Source organism: Phoenix dactylifera, chromosome 2 (assembly GCF_009389715.1).
Source record: "Phoenix dactylifera cultivar Barhee BC4 chromosome 2, palm_55x_up_171113_PBpolish2nd_filt_p, whole genome shotgun sequence".
Taxonomy (NCBI): domain Eukaryota; kingdom Viridiplantae; phylum Streptophyta; class Magnoliopsida; order Arecales; family Arecaceae; genus Phoenix; species Phoenix dactylifera.
In genome coordinates this window covers 4,775,007-4,802,212 of record NC_052393.1, presented here as the reverse complement: position 1 = coordinate 4,802,212, position 27,206 = coordinate 4,775,007, and the positions used below count along the sequence as shown (strand labels likewise).

The 27,206-nt window shown below is 44.7% G+C and overlaps 2 protein-coding genes, 1 long non-coding RNA gene and 1 pseudogene across 4 annotated transcripts; all 4 read left to right on the top strand.

Annotated features, from left to right (window-relative positions):
- The first annotated feature begins 24 nt into the window (after positions 1-24).
- On the top strand, positions 25-24,047 carry LOC103695625 (annotated as a pseudogene).
- On the top strand, positions 6,766-8,640 carry LOC103695621 (60S ribosomal export protein NMD3-like). The gene has a single exon (XM_039118245.1). It carries the CDS (start codon positions 6,864-6,866, stop codon positions 8,385-8,387), a length of 1,524 nt encoding a protein of 507 aa, XP_038974173.1. The 5' UTR covers positions 6,766-6,863; the 3' UTR covers positions 8,388-8,640.
- On the top strand, positions 13,429-15,710 carry LOC120105627. 2 transcript variants are annotated; one of them, XR_005507971.1, is made up of 3 exons: positions 13,429-13,690; positions 14,575-14,674; positions 15,521-15,710. It is a non-coding gene; the product is annotated as an uncharacterized LOC120105627 (long non-coding RNA). The 2 variants fall into 2 exon arrangements; XR_005507972.1 differs by having other exon boundaries at positions 13,430-13,690; positions 14,575-14,686; positions 15,521-15,558.
- A 380-nt stretch (positions 24,048-24,427) lies between the features above and the next one.
- LOC103695623 (transcription initiation factor TFIID subunit 8-like) lies at positions 24,428-26,371 on the top strand. Its single transcript, XM_008776988.4, has one exon. It carries the CDS (start codon positions 25,286-25,288, stop codon positions 25,991-25,993), a length of 708 nt encoding a protein of 235 aa, XP_008775210.1. The 5' UTR covers positions 24,428-25,285; the 3' UTR covers positions 25,994-26,371.
- The last annotated feature ends 835 nt before the right edge of the window (positions 26,372-27,206 follow it).

The window sequence follows — 27,206 nt, the reverse complement described above, 5'->3', positions numbered from 1 at the left end:
CGCTTGAGTATATATGTGTGTAGGTATATATACTATGGGAGTTGTTCATTGATTTAGAAATTGGTATATTTTGAGATGTTGGTCGATGCCATATCAATTTATCACAAAGTATTTTCAGTCGCTTGGAGTCATAAATAGGCCTTTTTTGCTTTCCAAGTTAGTTTAGATGGACCTTTCAATTATCACGTACTATAACATGGCTCTTAAGACATTTAAATTAAGGCCTTGATACGTTGGAACGTCAAAGTCAAAAGAATCACCGCGTTGGAAGTCCGACGATCGAAAGTTTTGGTCATGGTCCCCAGAGAAAAAAAAAACAAAGGGACGAAAGCTATCGATTGCTACGGCTTGGAACGGAAAGAAAACGGGACAAGAGTGGGTGACCAGCATCCTGGTATAGGCTAGACTCCGAGTCGTCTCTCAGTTTTAATTTCTTCCAAAGAGCAGCAGGAGCCGGCTGCTATGGCTCTGCCTGTGCTAATCTTGCTCCAACTCCTATGGCTGGCACCGCCCTCCTCATCCGAATTCCTTGGTCCATCCGTGCTACTGGCCGACGCGATCGGTTGCGACGGAATCCCCTACCCTTTCGGCGTCAAGGGCCTCTCTCCTTTCCTACCAGGTTTCGAGCTCACCTGCGACCCCAAGGAGAATGGCTCCATCATGCTTCGTCTGGGCACCACCAAGCTCAGAGTTCTCGGCTTCTCGTTGGACGGAGGCTACCTCCGCGCGGAGCTCGAGGGGGCCATCTGGCGCTGCGGCCGTGGTGCCACCGGGGACGACGTCCAAAAAGTGCTCGACCTGGAAGGAACTCCGTTCACCTTCTCCGATACGAGGAATAAGTTCACGGTGATCGGGTGCGATGCCATGGCCGTGCTCAATGTCTCCGCCAAACACAAGACCGGTTGCGTGTCATTCTGCCTCACGCCGGAGAGCGTGATCGACGGGTCGTGCTCGGGGGTGGGGTGCTGCCAGGCCTCCATTCCCAGTGGCCTCAAGAAGTTCCAGCTGCAGTTCTTGAGCATCAGGAACCTGACGCAGAGTGTTGCCGGGCCCCGACTCTCAAGGAACTCAACAGGTTCGCGGATCCACGTCAACTCGTCGGTGCCAGCAGGAGAAAACACCATCGAGAAGTGCAGCAAGGCCTTCGTGCTGGAGCAGGACCGGTTCAACTACTCGGAGGGGGAGACCGAGAAAAACCTTGACTCGAGCGAAGCGGACACGGCGCGGCCCGTGGTCCTCGACTGGGTGATTGGCAACGAGACTTGCGACGTGGTCCGCACAAGGAACGTCACGGACGCCGCATGCCCGGAGAACAGCGAGTGCTACAACGTGCCCAATCGTACTGGTTATCGCTGCAAGTGCAAAGAGGGCTATGCCGGCCGGAATCCTTATTCTCCAGGCGGATGTCAAGGCAAGTGGCCTAGATGGGCTTCTCTCTTTCTCTCTCTGTTAATAAAAAAAATCCTTGCAGCTATGACCTAATCTGCTTTACTGATCAGGAGTTCAGTTTTCAATGGATGGCCTTCTCTTTTTCTTTCTTTTTTTTTTAAATAGAAAAACTTTGCAACGATGGCCTGAATGTTTTACATGGATTCAATGACTTTTCAGACGTTGACGAATGCCGTGATGACCCGGCCGACAGCCCATGCATCTGGAAGTGCACCAACAAGGTTGGTGGGTTCCACTGCCACTGCCCGCCAGGAACTAGGGGTGACGGCAAAAAGACGGGCTCTGGCTGCGAAAGGACCACTCCTCAGTCTCCTCTCGTGATTGGTCTAGGTAATTTCATTAGCCCTTACGTGTAATTAATATGAAATCATGCATTTATAGTGGCAGTCGTTATTGTTCTCGTCAACGTCGTCGTCGTCAGTCAATACCCAAAAAATTATTGAACTGCATGCTCCAACCAAATGAACGATTGAAACCATCGGAGCAAAAAATAGGCTTATCTACACGGACGAGCCCCAAACAATTGTTAATCTTGATGCCGAATTCAATCACTTAGATTTCTTTCACAAGTCCTTGTGCTCGCTAACTTGGGGAACATGTCGCTCCAACTAATGCGAATGAAACTTCAGGGTGTTTGGATGCTTAAAATTAGATATTGTGCATTAGTTGGAGCCATGCTCTCATGCTGCTGCAGGTGTAAGAAGGGTGAAGCAGAAGGGATTACAGTGCGCACCCTTTTAAATAAATTCTCATGTTTTAAAATTTCTTTTTGAAAAAAAATCTTTTTTCCTTTTTAAATTTTAGCATTTAAATTTTAGAATTTCTTGCAGGTGCGGGGCTAGGTCTATTAATTATACTAGTCATTGGAAGCTTGTGGGCATACCGGGGATTGAAGGAGAGGAAGATTGCTAAACTCAAACAAGAGTACTTTCTGAGAAATGGTGGCTTTTTGTTGCAACAACACATCTCTACCCGTGAAGTCAGTCCTATGATCTTTTGTATAGCAGAACTAGAAAGGGCGACCGATGGCTTTGACGAGAATCGGGTTGTGGGGCGAGGTGGATACGGCACCGTTTATAAAGGAATTTTGTCGGATGAGAGTGTTGTGGCCATTAAAAAGTCGAAGCTGGTGGATGAAAGCCAAATCGAGCAATTCATTAACGAGGTGGTTGTTCTTTCCAAGATCAAACATGAGAATGTAGTCAAGCTCCTGGGTTGTTGCTTAGAGTCTCAAGTGCCCATGCTAGTTTATGAATTCATACCCAACGGAACTCTCTTCCATCACATTCACAACGGTCGCTCCTCTTCTCCAATGTCATGGGAGATTCGTCTAAGGATCGCTACAGAAACTGCAGGAGCACTTGCCTATTTACATTTCAAAGCCCCCATACCAATCATTCATAGAGATATCAAGTCTTCCAACATACTCTTGGATGAGAACTATACTGCAAAAGTCTCGGATTTTGGAGCTTCGAGGTTGGTTCCATTTGATCGAAGTCATGTAACCACTCTTGTTCAAGGGACACTAGGCTACTTGGACCCCGAGTACTTCCACACCAGCGTGCTGACAGAAAAGAGCGATGTCTATAGTTTCGGAGTAGTTCTTGCGGAGCTCTTGACGACAGAGAAACCTGTATCTTTTTGCAGGTCGGAAATGGAGAGGAATTTAGCATCACATTTTGTTATGCTGCTGGAAGAGAATCGCCTCCTCGAAGAGGTGGACCGTAGGTTGGTGGAGGCGGCTGGTGTGCGGCACCTCTCCGCGGTCGCACAGCTCGCCATGAGATGCTTGAGTCTGAAAGGTAAAGAAAGATCGACGATGAAAGAAGTATCTGTGGAGCTTGGTGCGCTGAGAAGGCTCATGATGAAGCAGCAATTAGAACAACGGTCCCCGGTGGAGAAGCCTTTAAATGTGAACAACTTTGAAACCGCAAGACAAGACAGTATGGAGTGCCACTTGCTATCACGCATGGATCCCCCCGTATGATTAATTTTGTGTCATCTGAAGCAGAGACTAGCTAGCTAGGGTATGGCATAATGCATGCTAGTCATATCTTGTGTGTGTAATGGTTATAAAGTATGTAAGATTTACCAAATAATGGGGTTGAATTTTTTTAGTTTTCGAGTAAATTTCTTTTCTTCTTCGCCGGAAAGTATAGGTCGACGAAAAGCCTCCCGGATCCCCTATTTTGAGGTACACACACCTCCCTTTTTCCTCGTCCTTGCCCCCCCTCCCCCACCCCGGCGTGATGCCTGGGGTAGCCGGCTGCTTGCCGGTTGCCGCCGCCATCGTTGGACGATTCCTAGCACCAAAATGGCAGCCATGTTTTGAGAAAGGCTAGCCTTGTCATCGTGAAACCAGCCACAGATACGCTGTGTCTTGGATCCTCCCTTCCCCGACCACCGCTCGCTTGGCTCGCCAGCCTCGCTGTCCACCAGACAGCGGCCTGATCTCTCTCTCTCTCTCTCCCCCAACCCTGCCTTGTAATTCTTGGGTTGGTCAACCACCAACCAGACCCCTCGCGTGGATGCCTCCTGCTCATTTGCCGTTGATGGATGCCCTTCTTGCCCTGTTCCTTCTCATATCCGCCTCTTGCCCGGCGGTCTCAATCCATCTCGGGCACCTACGCCATTGGGGTGGACCTCGGCATACCTTAGGTCATAGAAAAGAGTGAGTCCGACCACTTTCTCGCCATGCTTCCATCTGATACTCTCTCCTTCCGGGACCTCACACTGCCCACTTGATTGCTCATGTCCGACTCCTATTGTTCGGGCCACCAATGGCCTAGCCCATGATATGATCTTCACTAGGATCAGACTGCTTCCATCGATTCTACTCCAATCTGACCAGTTTAAGGTGCCTGCTAGTCTTGTCCTCGTTGGCTTTATCATTAATTTTAGCGATATTAATTTGTTAGGTCATCAAGCATCTGGGTAGGAGATGATCTAGCGTGGATCTACTAGGATCTTTGATTTCAGTAAATTCTAAGGACTACTCATTTGATTTTTGATATATTGATCTAATTTAATGAGAATTTAGATACTTAGAATTTATGGTAAATTTCAAATTGGGCATTATTAGACATTCTAAATTATGATATTTATTAATATCGGGGTTTATTGGAATTTTGTAGGTTTTACCCGCTCTTATAGACATTTTAGGCTTGGTAGGAGGATTACATAATAATTTCTCTTTCATATTCTTCTATTAGCTGAAATTATGTGTGTGTGTGTGTATATATATATATATATATATATATATATATATATATATATATATATATGCATGTGTGTATGTGTGTTTGTGAGAGAGAGAGAGAGAGAGAGAGAGAGAGGGAGTACATTTCGTGTTAAATATTTTAAATGCGTTTGAGTTTGCATGCATTATGATATAATCATGTTTTGATGGCATCATTGTTAGATTAAAATCTAGCATGAGATAAAGATTAATTAAAAAGCAGTATCGAACTAGTAACGTTGGTTGTTGACAGCCACTTATCTTGGTTTTAGACCGAAACCTAGATACCAAGCAAATGGTGGAGCTGGGAGGCTTGCACAGTGTACCACTAGCCTGTGGTTGGAACTTGAAGAAAATAAGATCGAGTATAGATGCCTTGAATCTTCAAAGACTTTTTAGGATAATAAAATGCTACCTAAATTTACCGTAAAACTATTGTAAAAGCCAAAGCAATATAAAGATGATAAGATAAAAGAGATTTCATTGTACTGGAAAAAATGTCCTCTTCATAGTTACAACCTGATATTTATAAGTGCTCTTAACTAGTAGGATGGGTGCTAAATGCTAATACTTAGCTTTCGATACTTGTCCTTACTATTGTGCGCCATATGGGGCATTTTGATAAAAATATAGGAACACCACTACTCATTTTGGATACTTATTTTTACTATGGTGTGCTACATAGGCCACTTTTGTCCCACTTGGTGGGTAGTGTTACTCTCTCACATTATGGACAGTGGAAAGATGAGTATTTTGGATCCTAGTCCTTTTTATTGTATGCTACATGGACTACTATTTTCATCAATGGTAGGTAATGTGACCCCTTTTTCCATATTATAGGTAGTAATAATAGTTGGCTAGCCAGGATTCTAAAATTATGCCCCATCAAGGTCATATCCTCAGCTAATAACTTTTGTCCTCTAGGTATATATCCTAATTACTTGGTCTGAAAAATTGGCGTACGGGTTTGCACCATTGGCATACCAACATGCATTCTTGGTGTATTGATCTGCACTCTTGGTGTATCAGCCTGCACCCAGGTTGATAGGCACATCGGCCTGCACCCTTAACACACCAGCCTGTATCCTTGGTGTATTAACATACACTTTTAATATTTTAACCTATTTTTCTAATACTTAGTCTAAAGTTGGCATCTTTCTTGTAGTAATCATCCTAATAATTGTGTACTTCATCCTGCTATCCAAGTACTTTAGCATGTTAATCGAGTATAACTTAGCCTACAAGCCATATATTTTGGCCTACTAGCCGAGTAATTCAGCCTACTGATTATATTCTTAATATGTACCTTGGTATTTGATCGAAGGTTAACATCCTCCTAGAACTTCTTATTCGGCCTACAAAAGATATCCTTTTTGAAAATCTATCATTGCACTAGATGGTCTTTTGGAGCCTATTATTGATCAATTTTGGTATCATGACTATTGGTATGGATATGGTATAAACACTAGCCACAGCTAGGAATGTGGTACGTAAGCCAACCATGGATAGGGACGTGGGAAGTGAATAGCCAGCCACATGCAAGAACATGACGTGTGAATGGTCAGCAGCCACGGGAGGGAACGTGGTACGTGTAGCCAGGCAAGAATATGACTGGATTCATAGGTCATGAATAGTATCAGGTCTTTATCTAACTCTAGTAGAGGTTCCAAGGAGGCCAAATCAAGGGGAGAAACTTCAACTGCTAGTATGCCTAAGTCAAGCACAATTTACAAGGTCACGAGAGTCGTCAATTTCCAGGACTAGACTAATCCCTACCTTTTCCATCCCATATTTCCCTACTCGTTGAGAGCTGACCGTAACCGGACGAGGTCGCCATGGCCATCGAAGAGGAGGAGGAACGGGAAAAAAAATGGAGCCAAGAAAACTATAATCGCAAATTCCCGGCCACCCTCGTTTATTGGCATATACGAGCTGGCTTCGCTCAGCCCAAACTCCCGTTCTCCGTCGAGCCCGAACGTTGGTTCGAACCGCTCGGCCAGACCAACCAAACCAACCTTTCCCCTCAAGGCTTTATAAACCCCGAGAACCCTTGTTTTTCCTCTCATCCGGACCCTGATCTATCTGACCCCCCATTCGATCTCCATCAGGTTTTCCTAACCCTAACCCTAACCCTAACCCTAGCAGGAGAGGAGGAGAGAAGACGACGCGGTCATCGATGGAGCTGGGGGCGTCGGGGATGTTCGTGCCGGCGCAGACGTTGGGGACGGTGCTGTGCTGCATCTGCGGCGTGCCGATGGCTCCCAACCCGGCCAACATGTGCGTGCGCTGCCTCTGCTCCCGCGTCGACATCACCGAGGGCCTCACCCGCCACGCCACCGTCGTCCACTGCCCCGAGTGCCGAAGCTACCTCAAGCACGCGGGCACCTGGGTCCGCGCCGATCTCGAGGCCAAGGAGCTCCTCGCCTTCTGCCTCCAACGCCTCGAGTCCCTTACCCGTCTCGTCCGCTTCGTCCACGCCGAGTTCGTCTGGACCGAGCCCCACTCCAAGCGCCTCCGCCTCAAGCTCCGCGTCCAGCGCGAGGCCCTCCACGGCGCCATCCTCGAGCAGTCCCACCTCGTCGAGTTCACCGTCCACGACCATCTCTGCCCTGACTGCTCCCGCGCCCAGGCCAACCCCGATCAGTGGTCCGCCGCCGTCCAGCTCCGCCAGCATGTCGCCCACCGCCGCACCTTCTTCTTCCTCGAGTTGCTCATCCTCCGCCACGGCGCCGCCGCCCACGCCGTCCGCATCGCCAAGGCCGACCGTGGTCTGGACTTCTTCTTCGGCAGCCGCTCCCACGCCGTCAAGTTCGTCGAGTTCATCTGCGGCGTCGTCCCCGTCCGCTCCAGCTCCGGCTCCGATAAGCAGCTCGTCTCCCACGACCCCAAGAGCAACATCTACAACTACAAGCACACCTTCTCCGTCGAGATCTGCCCCATCTGCCGCGAGGACCTCATCTGTCTCCCTCCCAAGGCCGCCCAGGCCCTCGGCAACCTCGGCCCCCTCGTCATTTGCACCAAGATATCCAACTCCGTTACCCTCCTCGACCCCTTCACCCTCCGCTCCGCCTTTCTCGATGCCAGCCAGTACTGGAGGGCCCCCTTCAGGGCCCTGCTCTCCAGCCGCCAGCTCGTGGAGTACATCGTGCTCGACGTCGAGGTGGAGTCCTCGGAGGTCACCGTCGGCGGGTCGAGGTACTCCCTGGCTTATGCCCAGGTGGCCCGGGTGTCTGATTTCGGAAAGAACGACACCATCTTCACAGTCCGAACCCATCTCGGCCACCTCTTGAATCCCGGCGATTATGCACTAGGTTATGACCTCTATGGGGCCAATAGCAACGATCTCGAGATCGACAGGTATAAAGGCCTCATCCTGCCAGATGCGGTTCTGATAAAGAAGAGCTACGAGGAGAAGCGCCGCAGCAGAAGTGGAAAGCCTCGACCTTGGAAACTGAAGAGCAGAGCTGACGAAGAGAAGAGGAATACCGAGTATGAGGAGTTCTTAAGGGACTTGAGGGAGAACCCTGAGCTGAGATTTAATATCTCTTTGTACCGCAACAAAGGTTATCAGCCATCGGAGATGGCTTCAATGGCTTGCGGGGATGATGTTCCTTCCGGGCCCTTGGAGGAGCTGCTTGCTGATCTTGTTCTGATTGATCAAGAGGAGGAAAATGATAATGCTGGTAGCATGATGGAGTGATTTGTCTGACCACATCCATACCGGTCAATCCTTACTTCATCGATCAAGGTTTTAGTTGGGTCTTCTTTTATATTATATATGCTTTTTCGCTCCAGAATTTTTGAAAGTTGCTGAGCAGTAGCTTCTAGTTGTTGGGTCCTATGCTCAAAATTAGTTTCGTTTTGTTTTTAACACACTTTTTTTCAAGAGCTTGATTATGTTTGGTCATAGCTAGATTTCCTTTTGTTTGGGTTAATATTTGTGTTGGACCTGTGAGACCCATTCTGTTTTGTTGCACATAGGGCTGGAAGTGGGCCGGGCTGGGCCGGGCCAAACCCCTACCCAAGCCCGGCCCGAAATTTTTTTCCGGGCTTCGGGCCGGGCCCAGGCCCGAAAAATCTTAAAGGAACCAGGCAACTTGCACAGGGACGTTGTAATTTAAGAAATGCACAAATACATTTATGAAGGGAAAAAAATTATTTATTGATAAGATTTGCGGTAAATTTTAGCGTGTGTTGACTCACGGGCAAGAATATGACTGGATTCATAGGTCATGAATCGTAACAGGTCTTTATGCAACTCTAGAGGTTCCTGGGGGGCCAAATCAATGGGAGAAAATTCAACTGCTAGTATGGCTCTAAGTCGAGCACAATTCACAAGGTGACGACTGACGAGAGGAGTCAAGTTCGAGGACTAGACTAATCCCTACCTTCTCCATCCTACACTTCCCTAGGGGGCGTTTAGTAACCTCAACAGGATCACCACGATGATCTAAGATCTCCGGTGATCCGAATGCTGGGATGATTTGATTCCAATTATCTAATATCAATTTGTTTGGTAGGCCATGGTCCGGTGATTAAAAATCTCGGGATATCCATGAGTAACTTGTTTGGTATTGTATGGAAATCCAAGATCATCGACCACATAATATTACAAATATTCCTGATATATCTTAGATAGATGTTTTGTGTTTTTAATTCTCATGAATCAAAAATGTAAGTCAATATGCTAATTTCTATAATAGCTCCATAATTTTGTCACATATTCTACTTTTAGTAGCCCTTATTATATATTTATTAATCATATAAAATATATTATAATAAAATATTAATATATTTATCAATATATTAATTATTAATATATTCTATAAAAATATATTTATTACTCCTATAAATTATTAATCTTATAAAAATATATTATTTTTCATTATAGAATTAATATTTTTATTTATACTTATAATAGATTTTTTTGATACTAATAATTATTTTGATTAGAAAAATAAGGTAAATAGGAGTAATATATTAAATATTTTCATTATATAAATATAAAATATAATAAAATATTTATTTCTACTATAATTTAAAATTATCCTTCCATAATAATAGGATAATAATATGATTAGTAGTATATTATAATATAATATATATCATTAATATAATATATAATATCAACATAATATTTTATTTTTATATATATATAACATTGACATAATATATTGATGGTATATTGATATATCATTTTTTTCTGCTAAATTGAGAGATATTTTTGTCTTTAACTTTCAACCCAAGATCACTGTCCTGGGGTGATCTTGGATTTTTGACCTCAAAAATGGATATCCCATCACCGAGTTGGGCAGTGATTTGAGGAGTGGAGGTGATTTAGGATCACCGCCATGTAGGATCACTGTGGTGCAATCAAACGCCAAACGCTCTCTACTTGTTGAGAGCTAACCGTAATCGAACTCGAACGTGCACGCCGGCCAAGCGACAAAAGATGATAACTTCTGACCAAGAAAATACTTGGTGGTGAGACAGGTCAATGTTAATTAGAATTCTAAATTTCGTATTTAGTGGTGGTTTGATGCTCACAGTAGTTATCCCTGAAATAATGCATGAACTATAGGTAGTTAGAATTGATTGTCCAAATAAAAGATAAACTTTATTCATTTGACAGAAATCTTTGATCTTTGAGTCATAGGATGAACCCTAGCTGCCTCGCCGATAGGGGAGGACCATGAAGTCTCTCTGAAACCAGCAAGGCCAATTCCGCTGGCGAGTGCTCTAAGGTGTGGAAAACTGCATCAGAAGAAGAAGATGAGCTAACCAATCTGCAGCAGAGTTTGCTTCTCTATGCACATAGACTCCCTTGAAGATTTTTGAAGATGAAAAAAATGCTTGATGTTTTGCCAAAAAAAAAAAAGAAGCTGTCGAGGAGATAGATTGGTCGTTAATCCAAAAGGTAATGGTGCTGGAATTGTCTTCCAGAAAGCTCCTCCCATGCAGCTCTCAACTCAATTGTAATAACAGGGTTAGTCCAAAAGTGCCTAGCACCGACAAAGATGACATGGCTTTGATGATCTCTAATAATGTACCTTGATAGGAGGCAAAATGGATCATCCTACCTCAGCATGGGACCACCCAATTTCAGCCAAGTAAATCTCAGCACCGAGCAGGCCAGATCTCGGTCTTCCTGAGCGCCAGTCCGACTTTGGACCTCACCGAAGGCCAAGCCGACCTCGTCCAAATCTCTCCGCTACCATGAGCCTGCATGATTGACCAAGAGCCAAAGAGGCCCCATCGACCGCCTGTATCCACAACAACGCTCCGGCCCGAGCTCGGGGTGCCCTACCAAGCTGACCTCAGAGCTGAGGAAGCTGGGCCTACCACAGAGTCCGCTGAGCCGACCTCGTTAAACATACTAATCGACCGCAGGTAACGGCGCCTTGATCTGAGTGGCAGCGCCCTGCAGAGTCAACTAAGAACAGAAAAGGTTGGGTCGACCTCAGGGTCCGCCGAGCCGGCCTCACCAAACATGTCGCAGCCCCCAAGCTGGCCCGACCTCAGTGCTCATCAAGCTGACTTCACCAAGTAAAGGCTGCGGCCTCCAAGCGAGTCCGATCTCGCCTACGGCCGCATCCGTGTGCACACCTATACGCACTCCTACGCCCGCATACGTGGCCGTACATTACAACTTCACCGTGCCATGCTTTGCTTGCTGGCCACTCTATGACATGATGACCAGGAGCCATACCTTGCTGCCAAGGGCCATACCCTGTTAACGCCCACAACACCATACCATACGAATCCACTGCTGGATCATTAGCTACTTGCTTGTTCGTAGCACCTCATTCTTGAAAATTTATTAATATCAGGGTTTATTGGAAATTTGCAGGTTTTACCTGCTCTGATAGACATTTTTGGCTTGGTAGGAGGATTACATAATAATTTCTCTTTCATATTCTTCTATTAGCTGAAATTATGCATATATATATATATATATATATATATATATATATATATATATATATATATATATATATATATAAGTACATTTTGTATTAATTATTTTAAATGCGTGTGAGTTTGCATGCATTGTGATATAATCATGTTTTGAGGGCATCATTGTTTAAATGGATTAAAATCTAGCATGAGATAAAGATTAATTAAAAAGAAGTATTGAATTAGTCACGTTGTTTGTTGACAATCATTTTGTTTGGTTTTAGACTAAAACTTAGATACCAAGCAAATGGCGGAGTAGGGAGACTTGCATGGTGTGCCACTGGCCTATAGTTGGAACTTGAAGAAGATGAGATCGAGTACGAATGTCTTGAATCTTCAAAGACTTTTGAGAGTAATAGAATGTTACCTAAATCTACTGTAAAAACCAAAGTAATATAAAGAAGATAAGATAAAAGAGATTTCATTGTACTGAAAAATATTCTCTTTCATAGTTACAACCTAATATTTATAAGTGCTCTTAACTAATAGAATGAGTGTTAATACTTAGCTTTCGACACTTGTTCTTACTATTATGTGCCACATGGGCCATTTTTGCCAAAGTAAGTAGTGCTTCTTTTCTTCTTACATTATGGGCAATAAAAATATAGAAACACCACTACTCATTTTGGATAGTTAATCTTTGCTATGGTGTGCTACATGGGCCACTTTTGTCCCACTTGGTGGGTATTGTTACTCTCCACATCATGGATAGTGGAGAGATGGGTATTTTGAACACTTGTCATTTTTATTGTATGCTACATGGACCGCTATTTTCATCAATGGTAAGTAATGTGACCACTTATTCCATATTATGGGTAGTGATAATAGTTGGGTAGCCACCATTTTTAACTTATGCCCCATCAAGGTTTTATTCTAAGCTAATAACTCTCGCCCTCTAGGTATATATCTTGATTACTTAGTCTGAAAAATTGGCATACCGGTTTGCACCCTTAGCATACCAACTTGCACCCTTGGTGTATCGATTTGCACTTTTGGCGTATCAGCTTGCACCAAGGTTGATAGGCACATCGGCCTGCACCCTTAACATATCAATCTGTATTCTTGGTGTATTAACATACACTTTTGGTATTTTGGCCTATTTTTCTAATACTTGGTCTAAAGTTGGCATCTTTCTAGTAGTAATTTTCCTAATAACTATGTACTTCATCCTGCTATAACTTAGCCTACAAGCTATATATTTTGGCTACTAGCCGAGTAATTCGGCCTACTGATTATATCCTTAATATGTACCTTGGTATTTGATCGAAGGTTAATATCCTTTTAGAACTTCTTATTCGGTTTATACTAGATGGTCTTTTTGAAAATCTATCATTGCTCGGTTTATAATTGATGGTCTTTTGGAGCCCATTATTGACCAGTTTTCGTATCATAACTATTGGTATGGATATGGTGCATGTAAACATTAGCCACAGCTAGAAACGTGGTACGTAAGCCAACTATGGATGGGGATGTGGCATGTGAATAGCCAGTCACATGCAAGAACACGACGTGTGTATGGTCAGCCACGGGAAGGAACGGGGTACGTGTAAGTCACGGGCAAGCATATGACTGGATTCATAGGTCATGAATAGTATCAGGTCTTTATCTAACTCTAGAGGTTCCTGGGGGGCCAAATCAAGGGGAAAAAATTCAACTGCTAGTATGCCTCTAAGTCAAGCACAACTGTAATACCCCAAAAAAAAAAAAAAAAAAAAAGAGGGGTGGATGGGCCGGCCCGAAAAGACCGGGCCCATCCACCATTTACGATCGTGCCTAGGGCACGATCGTGGGAGGAGTAACACCACAAAAAAAAAAAGGGGAGGGGGAGAGCGGCGGCGGCGGCGGCGGCAGCGTCCGGGGAGAGGCGATCGCCGGGGGAGACCGAGCGCCGGAGCCGAGAACCGGCCGACCGTGGAGGAAGCTTTAAAGCTCTTCCTTCCTTCAAGAAGATCCCCACAAATCGGGTGAAGAAGCTTGGGGATCCGAGGGTCTTCCTCCTCCGATTTTCCGCCGGAAAGGTCGCCGGAACACCCCCACCGGACCGAGGTAAGCATGGTTCCTTCCTTTGTGTTTTATTTCCTGGATTTGGGGCGGCGTGGGTGAAGTTTTTGGCCGGTGAGATCGCCGGAGAAGAGTTCGAAACAGGGAACCCCTGTTTCGGCTTCTCTTTTTCGGATCTTGTAGCCGCCGCCGGCCGCCGGGTTGGCCGGATCCATGGAAGCTGGGTTGAATTGGGACTGTGGGAGGTTTTGGTGAGGAATTTCTAGGGTTAACTGAAGATGGGAAGTGTGGATCCGAGGCTTTCTCCCTCGTGATCCCATCCCCTTTCCCTCTTCCTCTCGTCGGTTGGCCGCAGACTGGTGACGACGGTGAGAGCCACTGTGGCTGCCGTCGGGTGGGGGAGCCGAGCCACCATTAGAGTGGTCTGCCGTTGATGATGGAGGAGGGGGGGAAGGGAGGAAAGAGGTCATGCCGGTTCTTGGGAGAAGAAGAGGAAGGGACCACCTCTTTCTCTCTCTCTTGGCCGGCCACCATCGCCGGCGACTGCAACAGTGGCGGCCGGCGATGGTTCGACCAGTGGTGTTGTCGGGTTGGGGAAGGAGAGGGCACATCTATCAGGGCTATTGGCCTTGGATCAAAAAGATTTGAGGGAGGGAGATGTATTCCCAACCATGAAGAGAGAGGAATCATTCCTTTATGTTGGTCTCTTCATCGGGACCGGCCATCGTCGCCGGCATGGCTGCGGCCACGACTGGCGACGACATAGGCCGATGGTACAAGGTGGGAGTCGGGCCACCCCGACTGCCCTAGATCTGGAGGGATTGAGATGTTTGGGGACCTGGTGATGGACCCCATAGTAGATGTGAATTATGGTTTAGAATATTTAAATATTAAATAATTTAGTTTGTGATTTATAATTGATGTTGTAGGGGAAGAGTCAGCGGTGCCAGGAGGTTTTGATCAGGGGACTCAGCACCCCAGCTCGTAGGTTGTGATCCAGATCTGTATTTGAGTCAGTCTACAATTTCTGTAAGATTCCTTGTACGCCAATCCTACATGATATAAATATTTTGCACTATATATATGTTTGATATGCTATGATCCAGACAAAGCAAAAATAGTTTATATTAAATTATATTTTGGTCGTGTTGGCTTGTGATTGGAATTATGATGAATGCATGTATGTGTATAACCTATATCTGCATAATTGGATTTATGGATGTGGTGGCATGGACTAACCATGTTATATTGATTGCCCGGTCACGGGCTGGAAACGTGACCATGGTTAGTCTAGGTCGGATAAAGTGGAAAAGGGAATGGATGTGTGTTTGTGAATTGATTAAATGAACAGGGACTTTGGGCTTATCTCGTTATTATTGATTGCCCCATCACAGGCTGGAAATGTGATATTATCGATTGCCCCGTCACAGGCTGGAAATGTGATACTATCGATTGCCCCATCACAGGCTGGAAATGTGACACTATCGATTGCCCCATCACAGGCCGGAAATGTGATACTATCGATTGCCCCGTCACGGGCCGGAAACGTGACCGGGATGTAGCCCAAAGTCGGAAAGATAATTGATCCGGATCAAGTTAACATGGAATGGGAAGAAAAAGCATTGAAAATAGTCATGGTGATTTGTAAGCTATATATATACTATATCATTCTTATGTGGCCAGACTTTTATTGATGCTTGATGTTCATAATTATATTGATTATTTGAGTCTTATGGAAACTGTTTATGATTTCACGAAATGTGCATCGATTTGTCGTGGTTTTCGAATTCATATTATTATTGTGTTGGTATGGATGTGTAGGGATTCTTACTGGGCTATAAAGCTCACCCCCCTCTTCTTCTTTTTCTTTACCAGAGTTGCAGGATGCATAGATTTGGATGGGATGGGCGCAGAGTGCGAGTACCAGAGTTATTAGTTAGTTAGTTGGTTTATCCTTCTTTGATGTTGATGAACATTAGAAGATCTTATAATTGAACTAATTTGTTTATTTGGACATGTCGGATTTGTCTATTTAAATTATCAATTTCTTATGGATTTAATGGAATTTTTTTTTTAATCATAGGCCTTGCATGATCTTTAGGGCACTGCTCTAGAGCTCATGCGGCCGGTCGCGTACCGGACCCGGATGCTGGGTTCGGGGCGTGACAACAACTCACAAGGTGACGAGAGGAGTCAATTTCCAGGACTAGACTAATCCCTACCTTTTCCATCCCATACTTCCCTACTCGTTGAGAGCTGACCGTAACATGTCTCGAACGTGCACGCCGGCCAAGCGACAAAAGATGATACCTTCTGATCGAGAAAATACTTTGTGGTGAGACGGGTCAATGTTAGAATTCTAAATTTCATATTTAGAGGTGGTTTGATGCTCACAGTAGTTATCCCTGAAATAATTCATAAACTATAGGCAGTTAGAATTGATTGTCCAAATAAAAGATAGACTTTATTCATTTGACAGAAATCTTTGATATTTGAGTCATATAATTCTTGGAATACTGCAAATCACATTTTTTTTGGTAAATGTGATCGAAGGATCACATAAAACAAAAATTAACAAGGACAGAGAACAAGGACAAAAAGAAGGATGAACAAGCTAGCTGCCTCGCCGAAAGGGGAGGGCCATGAAGTCTCTCTGAAACCAGCAAGGCCAGTTCCGCTGGCGAGTGCTCTGAGGTGTGGAAAACTGCATCAGAAGAAGATGATGCTAACCAATCTACAGCAAAGCTTGCTTCTCTATTCACATAGACTGCCTTGAAGATTTTCGTAGATGAAAAAAAATGCTTGATGTCTTGCAAAAAAAAAAAAAAAAGCTGCCGAGGAGATAGATCAGTCATTAATCCAAAAGCTAATGGTGCTGGAATTGTCCTCCAAAAAGCTCCTCCCATGAGGCTCTCAACTCAGTTGTAATAATAAGAGAGTTAGTCCAAAAGTGCTTAGCACCGACAAAGATGACATGGCTCTGACGATCTCTAATAATTTGTTGCTGAAGGAGCCGTCAAATTTGGCCCTCAACAGGCCAAGGGGAGGGGGCACCCCTCGCTAGAAATTACTAATCTGAGTGCTCTATTTATGTTTAACATTAAGCATCGGATTTGTGTTGACATATATATATATATATATATATATATATATATATATATATATATATGTGGGAAAAAAAAACTAGTAGCTTTTTAAGATGAGACGACGGTACAATGTCTTGGCTGTCTTGGGTCAGAATTTGCAGCCTGGAATCTTTTGCGATCTAAAAACCCTGTCGCAGGCCGTGATAGGTGCGACACAACAGGCAACGAGCCCACTGAAACTATAGATCCCGGCCATTTGTTATAGCGAATCTATAGAGCCTGTTTGTTATCATGTAACTATAAATTTGCTGCCACAGTAAGATCAACTTGCATTCCAGAGGTAGCACTCCTTGTACGTAGACGGAAATGGACATCTTCTCTGTCTTGACTTAAGATATTTTATTAGTCCCTACTTTGGTTTGGATGGAGAAGCGGTCAAGATTGGCTTACAATACTGTGGAAATTTCATCATAAGCGACAAATGTAAGTGATGACCTTCTATGGTCTTATTGGATCTCGATTACTTTGCAGCAGCCACTCACTTTCCTGGGTTACACGAATCTTGGCTTGGGTTATATAGAGAGGAATACATTACAAAAAAGCAAACGCAGAGAGAAATAAAACCTAGTTAAACTCACCTGGTGATGACGGGAATCAAGCTCAATTATTTGTGGGTGAGCCTGTTGAAGTTGAGAGATCGGAAGAAACCTCTGCCCTTCATAGACCGGTCATTGCTCTGTACCGTTCCCTTCTCGAGGAGAAACAAAGGAGAAAACTTGAGAGGAGGCATGGTTCTTCTGCCTCTATTCATGCTGAAGCTTCTATGGCTGGGACCACCTTCATCCTCCAATATGCTGGATCTCTCGGTGCTGGAAGGAGACGCGCCCCAGTGCTACAACTTGAGCTTTATCCAATACCCATTCGCCGTGACAGGCAACGGCAGCGTCGGACTTGCTCCCGTCCACGGTTTCGAGATCGAATGCGACAGCAAATATGGAAACCGGCCCATGCTGAAGTTCGGGAGTGACCGCTACCCGCTGCTGAACATATCGCTGCGCGAGGGCTACGTCCGGATCGCCGGCCGGGCATTTGTATCGCGGTGCAACGGAAACTCCACCAGCGACTTCAGCCCGGAGCGCAACCGCGTCCTCAATCTGACGGGTACCCCCTACACGTTATCTTTCACGAGGAACAAATTCACGGCCACCGGGTGCGACGCCATGGCCCTGATCCACGGGTCAGGCAGCTCCGGAGGCGACGACAAGCGAGTGAGCAGCGGGTGCGTGTCCTTCTGCGTGGACCGAGCGACCGTTATCGAAGGTGTGTGCTCCGGCGTGGGGTGCTGCCAGGCGCCGGTGCCCCCGGGGCTCAAGAATTTCAGGTTGGAGTTCGACAGCGTAAGAAAACTCACCGGGTCGAGGAACGAGTCGAAGACGCTGCCGTGCAGCAAGGCGTTCGTCGTGGACAAAGCCTGGTACAAATTCTCCCCGGGCGATCTAAATGGGTACCACGATGACGAGTTCAGGCCCGTGTTTCTGGACTGGGCGATTGGGAACCAGACGTGCAAGGAGGTCACGAGGAGGAACGCCATGGACTACGCGTGCAAGGGCAAGAGCCACTGTATAGAATCGATAGATTCGCCGGATAGAGTCCGCGGGTACCGCTGCATGTGCGATGACGGCTACGACGGGAACCCGTACATTCCGGGTGGATGCGAAGGTATGATAACTTGGAGAAGCCATGAGGTAGACTTTACTGCGTCAGCCGTAGACTAGCCCAATAAAAACTCGGAACTATCGAAGAAATTATTAGGAAGTGTCGGCCCCCTTCGCCGCCTTCCGCTCCGACCGCTGGATCGTCGTCTCCGCCTCCTCCCCTCCCCCGGACGCCCTCCGCGCCCTCACCCACGTCAAGGGCTGCTCGATCAGCTCCGAACCATGTCCTCTTCTCCCCAGCCCCTCACCACTGTAAGCAAAACATGGTCCTTTAAAGCCATAAACCGAGAGTCACCCCCACAACCACCCCTTGAATTAGATCAATCCAACTATGCATCAGAGGGTCCAATTCTTCAGAAGTCGGCAGCACCGACCACATACCCTCGCCCATCCCACCTACAACCCATGAGAAAAATATGCATCCAATAGCTTTAAAGGACTGAAGAGAATTGAAGGATCTAACATCACCATTTCCGTCTTCATTTCTATTCAAATCATGAGATCTGGTAGTTCTACTTCCAATTCTATTTCCATATCAATTCAATTTTTCAGCAATAGAAGGAACAATCATTAAAGAATCCTAGTCGACCAAGAATCTGAACTTATCCAACTGCTATAATCCCTACAAGATCCTCACCCTCTTCCTCTATGTCCTCTATGTCGCTATTATCGCCGCCCTCTTCTTCCTTCATAGTGTAGGCAACATCGCGGCCCTCCTCTGCTTCGAAGGGACCCGCGCCGCCGCCCCCTCTCACATTGCCTATGCCAAGATTTTTTTGGAATTCCATCTCTTTCTTTTTTTTCTACCAGTATTCCCTAACCTAGTACCAAACCTCACCGATACTATTCTATTATAGTGTCATTACACTCGGTAGGAGATTAGTTCAGCATGTGAGGTATCTATATTGCATACCAATTCAATATCGGTATAGAATGATCCATACAATTCGGTAGCAACCGGTACAATGAACGTTGCCCCATTAATTTTTATTGAGACTGGGCTTTTGGTTAAAAGATGAAGGAGAAAGAGGGGATGCGAAGATGAAGCCCGAGATGCAAAAATAATAGGGCAAAATTATTATTTTCATTCTCCTAACCACAGTTAGAAGAGTAGGTTAGGGGATTAAATTAGGAAGGTGACTTGTTAGTTCGCTAGTCAATGACTGATATGGTAGTCTAAGTCTACCTTTCTTTTTAACCCAGACTGTTAGTGCGTGTATTAATTGCACTTTAGAAAAAGTTCGGCATGTTTAGACAAAGTGTTCCCATTGCCTTTAGTGCAACGTTATACATAAGCAAATTTGGAGATTTTTTTTTTGATAACGTTGACAATAATGATACCTTCTAAAACATTTTGAGATCTCTGCATGCGCACCCATTGACATATAGGCACATACCCTCCAAACATACCATTTACATGCTTGTCTGTTCCAATTGCTTTTTTAAGCAATTAAACAATAAATAACGAATATTTAGATGTAAAATATTTAAAAACAATTTTTTTTAAGATTTGCTAGAAAGCTTTTCCAAATTATAATTCGAGCGCAAATAGGGGTATGTTGGTAAATTTATAAGCTCGGCTGCGTTTAATAAATCAAACCCTTGTTGATCCAACATTGTTGGATTGATGTTGAGCTTGTAAATATGGTGACCAAAAACAATTTATAGAGTAATACATGCAAATCATGAGTTTGCAATGGATTACTCCCTCAACACATTTTATTTCAAATTAATATATGTAAGATGTTTTAATTGACATGACAACATCACACACTACAAAAAAAACTATATTTCCCAACTTTTATCTGCCGACGCTAAGTAGAAGCGTCGGTGAAGTCTGGCTTCCGCCGACGCTTATAAGCGTCGTCGCAACCCGCAGCTTGTGCCGACGCTTTTAAGCGTCGGCGGAAGCAAAAATCCTTTTTTTTTTTTCCCCCTCCCAACGACGCTTTAGAAAGCGTCGTCGGAGGCCATTATCCCCCCCTCCCCTCCTCCCGATCCCTAACCCATCCAGCCGCCCCCCTCCCCTTCTCTCTCCGCCGCTCGCCCCCTCCCCCCTCCTCTCTACAAATCCCCTCCCCTCTCCCGATCCCTCAAACCCCCTCCCTTACAAATCTCTAACCCCTTCCCGATTCTTGATTAGGTTCCTTCCAAGAAGCGAGAGAGAGAGAGAGAGAGAGAGGCCACCCAGGCCCCCGATCCCTCTTCTCCGGCGTCGATGGAGTTCGATGGAGCTTCCTCCCTCTTCTCCGGCGTCGGCTTCATGCCTTCTCAGGCCACCCAAGCCCCCGATCCTTCTTCTCCGGCGTCGATGGAGTTCGATGGAGCTTCCTCCCTCTTCTCCGGCGTCGGCTTCATGCCTTCTCAGGCCACCCAAGCCCCCGATCCCTCTTCTCCGGCGTCGGCTTCATGCCTTCTCAGGCCACCCAAGCCCCCGATCCTTCTTCTCTGACGTCGATGGAGTTCGATGGAGCTTCTTCCCTCTTCTCCGGCGTCGGCTTCATGCCTTCTCAGGCCACCCAAGCCCCCGATCCCTCTTCTCCGGCGTCGATGGAGTTCGATGGAGCTTCCTCCCTCTTCTCCGGCGTCAGCTTCATGCCTTCTCAGGCCACCCAAGCCCCCGATCCCTCCTCCTTCTCCCCCGCCAAGGTACCCATCGCCTCTCTCTCTCTCTCTCTGTGTAGGAAGTCGAAGTCGAAGTGGGAGAAGAAGAAGCAGCAGCAGCAGCAGCAGGGCTCCGCTGCTGCCTCCGACCAGCCCCCGGCCAACCCGCCGCCCAAAGAGGGCGAATGACCGTGCGATTCCCCGTCAGAAAAGGATGTTGCCCCGGTGACCTGGGCCGATCTTGCCCTGACGCCGGCGGCCACCCAGACACGTCCTCCATCCTCCGCCGAGGAGCAAGCGAAGGCCGCGGCGGATCGGGCGCAGCAGAGGAGGCGACGGCGGCCACGGCGATGGCTTCGGCGGCGGTTTTCTTGGGTATTTTTATATTTTTTTTGTGTAAAAAAAATTTATGACGACGCTTTAAAGCGTCGCTAATTGAACTGGTTGAGAAATTTTAGCGACGCTTAAAAGCGTCGCTAAAAATAACTTTAGCGACGCTTTCCAAATGCGTCAGAAATTTTTTTTCCACTCCGACATAGCCGACGCTTTGGTGACGCTTTGAAAAGCGTCGGGAAGAAAATTACCGACGCTTATAAGCGTCGGTAAAAGCCTCAAAAAGCGTCGCCAAAGCTCCTTTTTCTTGTAGTGACAGTAATGGCCACCGTGGCCATGATTGGGCATCAAAACTATTTCAAAATTATAGAGTAGATTTATATATTCAATGCATTTGTCATACCAAAACTGCAAAATGGTCACTATAAAAATAATAATAATAATATTTTAGTATACTAAGAGTTCAAAATCTTTGGCTTTTTCTTGATAAAAAAAAATCATTAGCTTTATGGACCTTTATTATAGCCATCACAGTTGAGTGTAATAAATATTTGGCTTTTGGTTTCATTGTAGTAATTTATAACAGCCATATTGAAACCATAATTTGCCCAAGCCCAAAAGACCATCCACCAACAATATTTGTCTTCAGAAAAACATTCTCTTTTTTTTTTTAAGAAAAGGGAGAGGGATACCTCCTACCTAGTCACCTGGTTGTAGTCTTGTAGATGGGATTTAAATCAAATTATTAGATTGCAGTCCAATAATTTTGCCAACTGCATTAGTTAGCATCCGTAATTTTTTTTTTCAATTCCATTTTAGGTGCTACAAACTAACCTAAAAGCTATAAGAAACGAAAAATATATACTCACTGCCATCTGCTGAGCTTATTTCCACTTTTTATAATCAAGGGTTACAGTTATAAGTTTCTGGGTAATCTAATCCTTATTATCAAATATGTCTTAATTAGTTGTCTTCATTATATCCTTTCGATTGCATGTTAGACATCAACGAGTGCGAACGTCCAGACCATCCTTGTGAGCGGAAATGCATCAACACTGCAGGGAGCTATAAATGCAAATGCCCAACAGGAATGGTAGGCGATGGCTTGAAAAAGGGTAGTGGCTGCAAGAGGATTGCACCACTGGAAATTGCTTTAGGTAATCTCTTTCAAACTGTCATATTTCCACCAACAAAGTTGGATTTCAACTGCTACCCTCCTTATTTTTCACTTTATTTTATTTTATTGTTGGCATTCATAATTTGTGTCGAATGCGATCAGCTAGAGCTAGTTTAAAGTTTCTGCAATATGATTATGTTCTACTCTCTTGGCAAGTAACGACTCTTAATTGTTTCAAACACTCTTTGATAGACTCCCATGTCTTGTTTGATGACCGAAGTTTTGCGGTGTCCATGTAGGTGTGGGGCTCGTTTCCTTGGTTATCCTTCTCACGGTAAGCTTGTGGGTGTGTACTGGGGACTGAAGCAAAGAAGGATCAGAAAGCGCAAACAGAAGTACTTCTTGCAAAATGGAGGCTTATTATTGCATCAACGTATCGCCTCGCGCCAAGAGACTGCAAGGATATTTAGCTCCGAGGAGCTTGAAAGGGCTACTGGCAATTTCGACGAGAATCAAGTGGTCGGCCGAGGAGGATACGGTATTGTCTACAAAGGCGTGCTGGCAGATGGAAGAGTTGTGGCCATCAAGAAGTCGAAGCTCATGGATGAGACCCAAATCGAGCAATTCATAAATGAGGTGGTCATTCTTTCTCAAATCAACCACAAGAATGTCGTCAAGCTATTGGGTTGTTGTCTGGAGACCCAAGTTCCATTGTTAGTTTATGAATTCATATCTAATGGAACCCTTTCCCACCATATTCATGACAAGAGCACCACCTCTCCGATGTCATGGGAGGACCGTCTAAGAATTGCTGTGGAAACTGCAGGAGCACTTGCCTATCTACACTCTGCTGTCTCCATACCGATTATTCATAGAGATATCAAGTCGGCAAATATACTCCTGGATGAAAATTACACGGCGAAAGTGTCCGACTTTGGAGCTTCAAGGTTGGTTCCATATGATCAAACTCACATAACCACTCTCGTGCAAGGGACACTAGGCTACTTGGATCCTGAATACTTTCAAACGAGCCAATTAACAGAAAAGAGTGATGTGTATAGCTTCGGCGTGGTTCTTGTGGAGCTATTGACCAAAGAAAAAGTGATATCTTTCTGTAGGACAGAAGAAGGGAGAAATATAGCTTCACATTTTGTTATGGTAGAAGAGAATCGCCTGTTGGAAGTAGTGGATGGTCAAGTCGCAGAGGAGGCTGGAGAAAGGCACCTCTTTGTGGTTGCCTAACTCGCCAAGAGATGTTTGAGACTGAAAGGTGAAGAAAGACCAACAATGAAAGAAGTGGCTGTGGAGCTTGATGCATTGATGAGGCTCATGAAGCTGCACTTAGTTCCAAAGAGCCATGATGAGTTCTCACCAGACAATTACTGGAATCCAAACAACAGTGGTACAACCGGACAGGGTAACATGGAGGATCATCTGTTATTATCAATGGATCTTGTAGTATGATCATCATTATGTCCATGTTATTGTTTTTAAAATTGTTAACATTCACCTATAAGAATAGCCTAGTCTGACTGCAGATGTTCTTATGTTCTACTTGATCTTTTCTTTGGGTCGTTTGTAGAAAAAATTGCATATAAAAATTCTCATGCATAAATAGTTGATTATGAATAATGAGAGTAAGATACAAAAGTTTCACTTATTTTTTGAAAGAAAGATAATTTTATAGTTAAGCAGATCAATAATATTTGTGTTGTTGTTTTTCATTTGAAGAATGCAGATTCAGTTGGTCTTTGAAGGAACACCTGGGTTAAGTCATGAATTAAACAAGAACTAGATCAAAGCGTATATGATTAAAGAAAGGGATACAACTTAACCAAGCTATCTCAACCCTAATCATCCAAATTGAGTCATTCATATTTTCTCTTAATATAAGAAATAATGGTCAAAGCAATAGTTATTTTAAAATAACTAATAATACATTGATCTTGAATCTTTTGAGTCTTTACTAAAATTTATATATTGGTCATACTCGAGTGAATCTCTACTCAAATCCGGTTAGATTTATATCAGATAATAGAGGTCTCACATCAATAATCCAAGTTGTTAAATATGATCAGCTACCTCTAAACTACTTGCATACTAAAATTCATATAATTTGATGATCACTAATCCATAATCTACAAATATATATATATATATATAAAATTTAATATTATTCAAACTATCTAAATTTTTGACCATTTAATTTATAGGTAAAGATCCTTAAATCATATAAGTTTGGGTATAGAAACCGTTTAAAAATGGTAGATTCCACAACTCAAATTATCAATGAAGCACCGTCCAACCTAGATCTAATCGAATTTAAATAAAGATCTACTCAAATATAACTCAAGCTCTCTCTCTCTCTATATATATGTCTCTCTGTGTGTGTGTGTGTGTGTGTGTGTGTGTGTGTGTGTGTGTGTGTGTGTGTGTGTGTGTGTGTGTATTATAATAAAAAATTTTAAAATATATGTATATATTTTTCTGCTATCTAATATCAGGCACTAAAGTTGCGCATGCTAAAACGGAAGAATTGCCAAAGACCAGCGAGCAACGTGACCGGCAGCCTTACCATGCGTTTGGACCCTCCCAGCCAACTCTGAGAGCTAAACCGCATCCGACTCGAAACAAAAATTGCGTCTACTAGGTATCGCCGGTTACGATACAGCCAATACCCCACCTCTCCTGGGGTTTTATTAGGGTTTCGTCGCGTCGATTAGCAACCTTTCCTCTCCTTCGCAAACCTTCGGCAGCCCCACAAATCCCCTAACTCCGGCCATGAATGGAACCGCCGGCGAAGCATAAGGAGGAGGATCGGAGCCCTCGTCCCCCCTTCGCCGCCACCGTTTCCAGGGTCGCCGTGGCCCAGATCTGCCTCACCATCGGGTACGCTGCCGCGGAGCCCGCCGCCCTCCGCGCCCTCGCCGACGTCGCCGCTCGCTTCGTCCAGGCCCTGACCCGGTCGGGCGCCTCTATCGCCGCCTCCAACGGCCGGACCGACGCAAACCTCCTCGACCTCGTCCGGGCGATGGAGGACCTCAGCCTCCCGCTGGGCTTCGCCGGCGCCTCCGATCCGACGAGACCGCTTCTGAGATCGAGCATTTTGAGAGAGCTTATGGCGTTCGTCCGATCGGTGGAGGAGATCCCTTTCCCGAGGCCGATCCGGCGCGAATCCGTGAGGACTAGGGTTTCGCCGAGCTTCGCGCAGATGGGGCGGGAACCGCCGTTCCGGCACGTGCCGCGGTGGCTGCCGTGCTTCCCGGAGTCATGGGAGAGGTCGCCGAGAGAGGGGGAGGGCGGCGGGGACGGGAGAGAAGCGGAGGGTAACAGGGAGAGGACGAAGGGGGTGAGCTTATTATGGGAAGGGGAGAGGCTTTTGCCGGCGGAGAGGGAGAGAGTTTGGTTCCGATTAGAGTACTGTGGTAGGGAGAGGAAGAAGAAGAAGAGGGTCGGCGAGAAGGCGGAAGAGAGGGGTGGGAAGAGAAGATAGCCTGGGATTTTTTTCAGTGTTTATTCTTATTAATTTATCTCGCTGGGAGCTGAAAAAAGTGGCGAGGAAGAGGAGGATCGAACACATGATATAAGGGGAAAGACAATATTACCGACTGTTGTAGCTGCCACTATAGCTGTATGCGTTGAAGTTGTTGTATCTAAACACACTTTTTTATATAACTACTTCTGCCAACATCTATTAAAACTCTCGTCTTGCCAACCGCACCATAAGAGATGGTGGTCCAGAGGCCCGAAATTGTTGGTGTCTCCTTGGTTTGAGTTCATTTGCGTTCTAGGTTTTAGAGTTAGTTTAGTTCCACTGTTTTTGTCTGTTGGAGATATTCAAAGATAACTAAGCATGCGGTGAGTTTATTTTGATCTGGCTTGTGTAGCTTCATTTGGATTGGGGATATAGGGGTTTATCCCTCTTTATCCCTGAAATAAATGGCGAAGGCAGCATGTTGTTAGGTGAATAGATTTAGCTCATTTACCCAATCAATCTCTCATGATTTCACTTATATCGGGTATAATTTATATTGAGGCACTGTTTGGTTTAGGGATATATGGGGTTTATCACTTTGTCTTTGGAATAACAGCCGAACATGTTGAGCTATCAACCGGGATAAGGCATCCCACTTATCCAATCAACGCAACCCCTTACCCATTAAACCAGTGCACTTTATATCTCAATGACCATTATAGATGAGAGTATAACTTGTTTCAAACTCTTTCCTTGCCCCCTCAATCATTAAAAAAAAATGATGAATTTAGGTCTCTAATATAGTATAATATTAATATTAATATAATATTATAATTATAATCTGATATCCTATGGTATTTAAATTTTATCATAATCTTATGGTAAAGCATAACAATATGTAATGTCATAATATTATATTATAATATTATAGTAGAATGTATGTGTTAAATTATAATATAATACTTTAATGCATAATATATTATAGAATATCTTATTACATTATAAGCTAACAGGAATTTAAGGGGTAAACTTGTCCGATTTTATTATTTTTGTAGTAACATCCAAATAGCATTTCTTATCCCTTCTCAGTCCTACACACATGGAGAGAATAACTGCCATCGATACTATGTTTTCTAAACAAAAACTAAGAAGTATGCTTGTTTATGCTAGTATAAATTAATACTGTCTGCCTAATTCAAAAAGCAAATACCCATCCCAATACTTACCTTGG

Coding starts and splice junctions, on each gene's coding strand:
- LOC103695621 (XM_039118245.1), top strand. CDS start 6,864: ATGGAGCTGGGGGCGTCGGGGATGTTCGTGCCGGCGCAGACGTTGGGG.
- LOC103695623 (XM_008776988.4), top strand. CDS start 25,286: ATGGAACCGCCGGCGAAGCATAAGGAGGAGGATCGGAGCCCTCGTCCC.